Source organism: Suricata suricatta, chromosome 12 (assembly GCF_006229205.1).
Source record: "Suricata suricatta isolate VVHF042 chromosome 12, meerkat_22Aug2017_6uvM2_HiC, whole genome shotgun sequence".
In the NCBI taxonomy this organism is placed as follows: Eukaryota; Metazoa; Chordata; class Mammalia; order Carnivora; family Herpestidae; genus Suricata; species Suricata suricatta.
This window is the reverse complement of record NC_043711.1, coordinates 1,006,653-1,008,101: the sequence shown is the minus strand read 5'-3', so window position 1 is coordinate 1,008,101 and position 1,449 is coordinate 1,006,653. Positions and strand designations below refer to the sequence as shown.

Genomic DNA, 1,449 nt, shown 5'->3' with positions numbered 1-1,449 from the left:
GGGGGGTCAGGATGCAAGACCTGGGGTCTGGGGGGCTCAGGATGCAAGACTGGGGTCTGGGGGGGTCAGGATGCAAGACTGGGGTCTGGGGGGGTCAGGATGCAAGACTGGGGTCTGGGGGGGTCAGGGTGCAAGACCTTCCCCAGCAGCCAACGAGCTGGGCACCAGGCCCACTCGGATATCCGGGTCGTTCGCCCTGAAACGGTTGTGGGTTCCGGAAGCCAGTGGGGCCAGTGGGGTTAGGCCCGGGCAAGGGACCTGCCTCGGAGGCCCTCGTGTGTGTGCCAGGCTCCACCGTGCTGGAGGCGAGGAGGCCGAGGCCAAAATGCCAGCATCCTCGGGCAAGCCCCCCCCCCCCCCCCCGGGCCTCAGCCTTGTGGCTGGCAGTCGACACACAGCAGGTGCTTGGGGAGAATGTCCGAGGGACTCCGGGAGGGGCTGCGGGTGCCTCTCCAGGTACTGTCCGTCCCCACCTGTCCCCTGCTGCCCACCTCCTCACCAGGGAGACCAACCTGAAGTTCCGGCAGGCCCCGCCGGTCACCCACCACAAGCTGACCAGTGTAAGGAAGATGGCTTCGTTCCAAGGTGAGGGGCCGCAAGCGGGAGCCGGCAGGGCCGTCTGCCCCACGAGGGGCTCCCGCTGCCTCTCCGTGCAGTGGGTGCGACAGTTCCCCCTTCCTGGGGTTTGGGGATGGCAGGGGGGTGCTGGGGGTGCTGGGGGTCGGGAGACCTCCTAGGAGGGGCGATGCCCCCAGTGTGCTTCATGTCCCCTCCATCAGTGTGACTTTGGGGACCTTCTCTGTTGTTACAACACGCAGCGCAGCATTCCGTCCGGCTTTACATTTTGCTTATAAAAGGTGACCTCTTTCAGTCAAACATTTCAAACCGCGGTTGGTGGTTGGATCGAAAGCCGCCTGCGTCCGTCCGCGGGCTAGCGCCGTGCCTGCACAAGGGCTGCTTTGTTTTGTCCTGTCCTGTTGCAAAGGCAGCTTCCTCTAAATGGCTCGGGGGCAGAGTCTCTGTCCTGACCTCCCCGTGCTGGTTGCGTGTCTGACTTCTGGGGAAGAGCCTCTCTCGTGGGGAGGGTGGGCCCACCTGTCCCGCTGCTCACTCTAGGCCCTGACCCGCCCGCCCCCCTCCCCGGCCGCCCATGAACAGTGCCTCAGGGCAGGACCCCGTTTTTTCAAGAGGAGGAGACTGGGTTCAGAGAGGGGGGCTGGAGGCGTGGGCTTGCTCCCTGCCGGGGCCCCGGGCCTCGCCCTGCGCCGGTCCGGCTCTGACCCCGCGTTGATTTCCTCAAACACAAGCCTCTCCCACCAACTTCTGGAAAACTACAGCGCCTGCATTTGTCCCCTGTGGCCTCAGGGTGCCGGCTGTCGGGGCGTCCCTTCCTTCTTTCGCTCCCCACACATTCATCGAGCCCCGGCTCTGGGCCAGGTGCGAGGCTGA

General features: G+C 65.4%; 1 protein-coding gene across 1 annotated transcript in view; it reads left to right on the top strand.

Annotated features, from left to right (window-relative positions):
- ATP8B3 (ATPase phospholipid transporting 8B3) overlaps positions 1 to 1,449 on the top strand; it is a 14,843-nt gene that overhangs the window by 3,848 nt on the left and 9,546 nt on the right. Inside the window, exon 9 of the mRNA XM_029916369.1 lies at positions 503 to 585. Within this exon, the coding sequence (XP_029772229.1) occupies positions 503 to 585 (83 nt within the window). The remainder of the gene's footprint in view (positions 1 to 502; positions 586 to 1,449) is intronic.